The sequence below is a fragment of the Erigeron canadensis genome, chromosome 8 (genome assembly GCF_010389155.1).
Source record: "Erigeron canadensis isolate Cc75 chromosome 8, C_canadensis_v1, whole genome shotgun sequence".
In the NCBI taxonomy this organism is placed as follows: domain Eukaryota; kingdom Viridiplantae; phylum Streptophyta; class Magnoliopsida; order Asterales; family Asteraceae; genus Erigeron; species Erigeron canadensis.
Genome location: NC_057768.1, coordinates 42,301,089 through 42,303,799, shown reverse-complemented (window position 1 = coordinate 42,303,799; position 2,711 = coordinate 42,301,089). Strand labels below are relative to the sequence as shown.

At 39.9% G+C, this 2,711-nt stretch overlaps 2 protein-coding genes across 2 annotated transcripts; both read right to left on the bottom strand.

The window, feature by feature from the left end:
• Nucleotides 1–1,013: 1,013 nt before the first annotated feature.
• LOC122610899 lies at nt 1,014–1,709 on the bottom strand. Its single transcript, XM_043783854.1, has 2 exons — nt 1,313–1,709; nt 1,014–1,210 (listed from the first exon to the last, which is right to left on the bottom strand). The coding sequence occupies exons 1-2, from the start codon at nt 1,707–1,709 to the stop codon at nt 1,014–1,016; spliced, it is 594 nt and encodes a 197-aa protein (XP_043639789.1).
• A 39-nt stretch (nt 1,710–1,748) lies between these two features.
• On the bottom strand, nt 1,749–2,384 carry LOC122610898. The gene has a single exon (XM_043783853.1). It carries the CDS (start codon nt 2,382–2,384, stop codon nt 1,749–1,751), a length of 636 nt encoding a protein of 211 aa, XP_043639788.1.
• Between the last annotated feature and the right edge of the window lie 327 nt (nt 2,385–2,711).

Here is a 2,711-nt window from a genome sequence, read left to right as displayed (position 1 = left end):
GACCCCCACTTCGCTTCTATAGATATACTGATATACACCATTATTCCAACATTCGTTTCTTGATTAATTAATTTAAAGCATTCTCAAGAATCACAAATTCTTTTTTACAAGATATACAAATGAGTTTATCAAGCAAGGCATGGATGGTGGCCGGGGCGGTCGGATTGGTGGAGGCACTAAAAGATCAAGGATTTGCAAGGTGGAACTATACCTTCAGGACCATCCACAACCACACCAAATCTAGTCTTCGGTCAATCTCCCAAACAAAGAAGCTGGCGGCCATGGCTTCAGGCCAAGGCACTAAGCAATTCGAGGAAACACTTAGTACATTTATGTACTTGAACTGTTGGGGTCTAAGTTAACTTATTTAAGTGATTGTTTTTAATTAGGTTGGTTGGTTAGATATATACGTGGTCTAATGTATATGCAACTATAGGAACGATATGATGTTCGTTCAACCTTCGTTTACTTGATTGTAATTATGATACCGTACCGATCGATTGATGATACCTTGATTATCATGCCTAGCTTTGGTATATCATTTTCAACTTAGCTTATTTTTTGTAGCGGAAAATGATAAATCCTCCAAACTAAATAGCCTAATAATCCTCCTAAAACATTAATAAGGTGACATGTGGTATCCATTAATTTTCTATCCTAATATTGCTCTCTGATATTTTCACATATCATCATCTCATAGTTAGGAGGATTATTAGGCTATTTAGTTAGGCCTCTCCTTATACTACCCGCTTCTTCCCCACTTCTTCCACTATTCATCAGTTTTCTCTCTTCAAGAACACCCCAAGAACACTCCCCTCCTTATACTACCCACTTCTTCCACTATTCATCTATTATTTAATTATTTTATTTTTCTTTTACACAAAATTAATAAAACACACTTTATTATTAAAAACAAACACATTACATTTATTTTAAATTTAAACATTACACTAAAAAACATAAAGTAAATAAATTATGAAAAACGACATTATTAGCAAATTAAAAACTAGACATCAACGTTGACGGCCGTGTTCTGAGAGGTTCCAAACTTGTTCGATCAGAGCATTGCGGAGTTGATGGTGAGCAATTCTATCGCGAAGCTCCCCGTACATACGAAGCTGCGTTGAACACCTTTCAGTCCACGTACGAGTTGGGAGTGTAGTATTAGCTATCAACTCTTCTTCAAACTCTGTAATTGCACTCCCATTATCTTCAACGATCATGTTGTGTAGGATCACACAACATAACATGATCCGTTTTATCTTGTTGGTACTGTATGATCGCGCGTATTATTCAATAATTTGCCAACGACCTTGAAGAACTTCAAACGCTCGCTCGACATCCTTTCTTGCAGCTTCTTGGTATCTTTTGAACTTGGTGGTTTTCGGGTCCATCGGGCACTTGAATGAGTTAACAAGAGTCACCCATTCTGGATAAATACCATCTGCTAGGTAATATACCTTTGTAAACCGTTCCCCGTTAACCGAAAACTCTACTTTAGGAGCCCTGTCTTGTAGCAAATCGTCGAACAAATCTGACTCGTTGAGGACGTTGATGTCGTTGTTCGAACCAGCAGGGCCAAAGTAGGCATGCCAGATCCACAAATCATATGAAGCAACCGCTTCAAGCATGATTGTTGGATGTCCCTTGTCGCCCCGGGTGTACTGCCCTTGCCATGCCACTGGACAGTTCCTCCAACCCCAATGCATGCAATCTATGCTACCAAGCATTCCCAGAAAACCATGAACCTACTCATGTTTGGCAGTTAACCGCTCGACATCGGCTTCTGTAGGCCTTCTCAAGTACTCCTGTTGATAACGGTGTATCACACATTTGCAGAAAGCATCTAAACACTGGTAGCCTGTATCTTGAGCCATCTGCAAGTACTCATCTAAAGCATCATCCTTAAAGCTATACGCTAACTGGCGTATAGCAGAAGTACATTTTTGGAAAATGTTGAAACCGGGACGACCAGTAGCATCTGTCGCGCCTTTGTGAAAGAACTGAAAGTGTTTCGGTAGCGGTTCTATGCTTTGAAATGAGTTTATGTCTCGCACTATGCGCAGAAACATTTCCTTTCGCATTCGGAACCTTCTACGAAACATATCAGGTGGGTAAGTGCAGTTAGGCGCAAAGTAATGATCGTATAAAAGCTTTGCGGCACCCACGTGATCTCGCGAGATCACCCTTCTAGTAAACGTGGGTCTTGAAGAACTTGACGCTTCTTGGTGTTGCTTTTCTTCTTCGTCAAAGATAACGTTAAGACACGCACCTATGGCTTGGGGATTGAAAATAACATTCATTTGCGTAACAGCATTGTTGACTACTTCGTAATCGTTTGATATGTAATCGTCACTAGAGGATGGTGATGATGAATCAGACATTTTTGGTAGTAGTGTGTGATGGAAATGCTTTAAAAATTAGATGAAGAAATGTGTTTAGATTGTGTGTGTTTTGAAATGGTAGTGTAAATGAGGGGTTTAAATAGGAGTAAAAGATTATAAAAAAAAAAACAACCAACTAGCCGTTGGTTTCAAAAAAAATACTTAAAAAATGTTTTTTTTTTATTTGGCAACGGCTATAACAAAAACGGGACCCACAAACCAAGATGCCGCTCGTCTAATATTGGAAGAAACACACAAGATGCAGGCGAAGACGGAGCCGTGCTAACAGCGGCGGACGGCGGGCGGACGCCCGGCTATTTTCTGTAA

Excerpts from the sequence above, each read along its gene's own strand:
- LOC122610899 (XM_043783854.1), bottom strand. The coding sequence starts at position 1,709 with ATGCATTGGGGTTGGAGGAACTGTCCAGTGGCATGGCAAGGGCAGTAC. Across the intron at positions 1,211-1,312 it reads AGCGTTTGAAGTTCTTCAAG|ATAATGGGAGTGCAATTACA; the intron begins GTCGTTGGCAAA and ends TGATCGTTGAAG.
- LOC122610898 (XM_043783853.1), bottom strand. The coding sequence starts at position 2,384 with ATGTCTGATTCATCATCACCATCCTCTAGTGACGATTACATATCAAAC.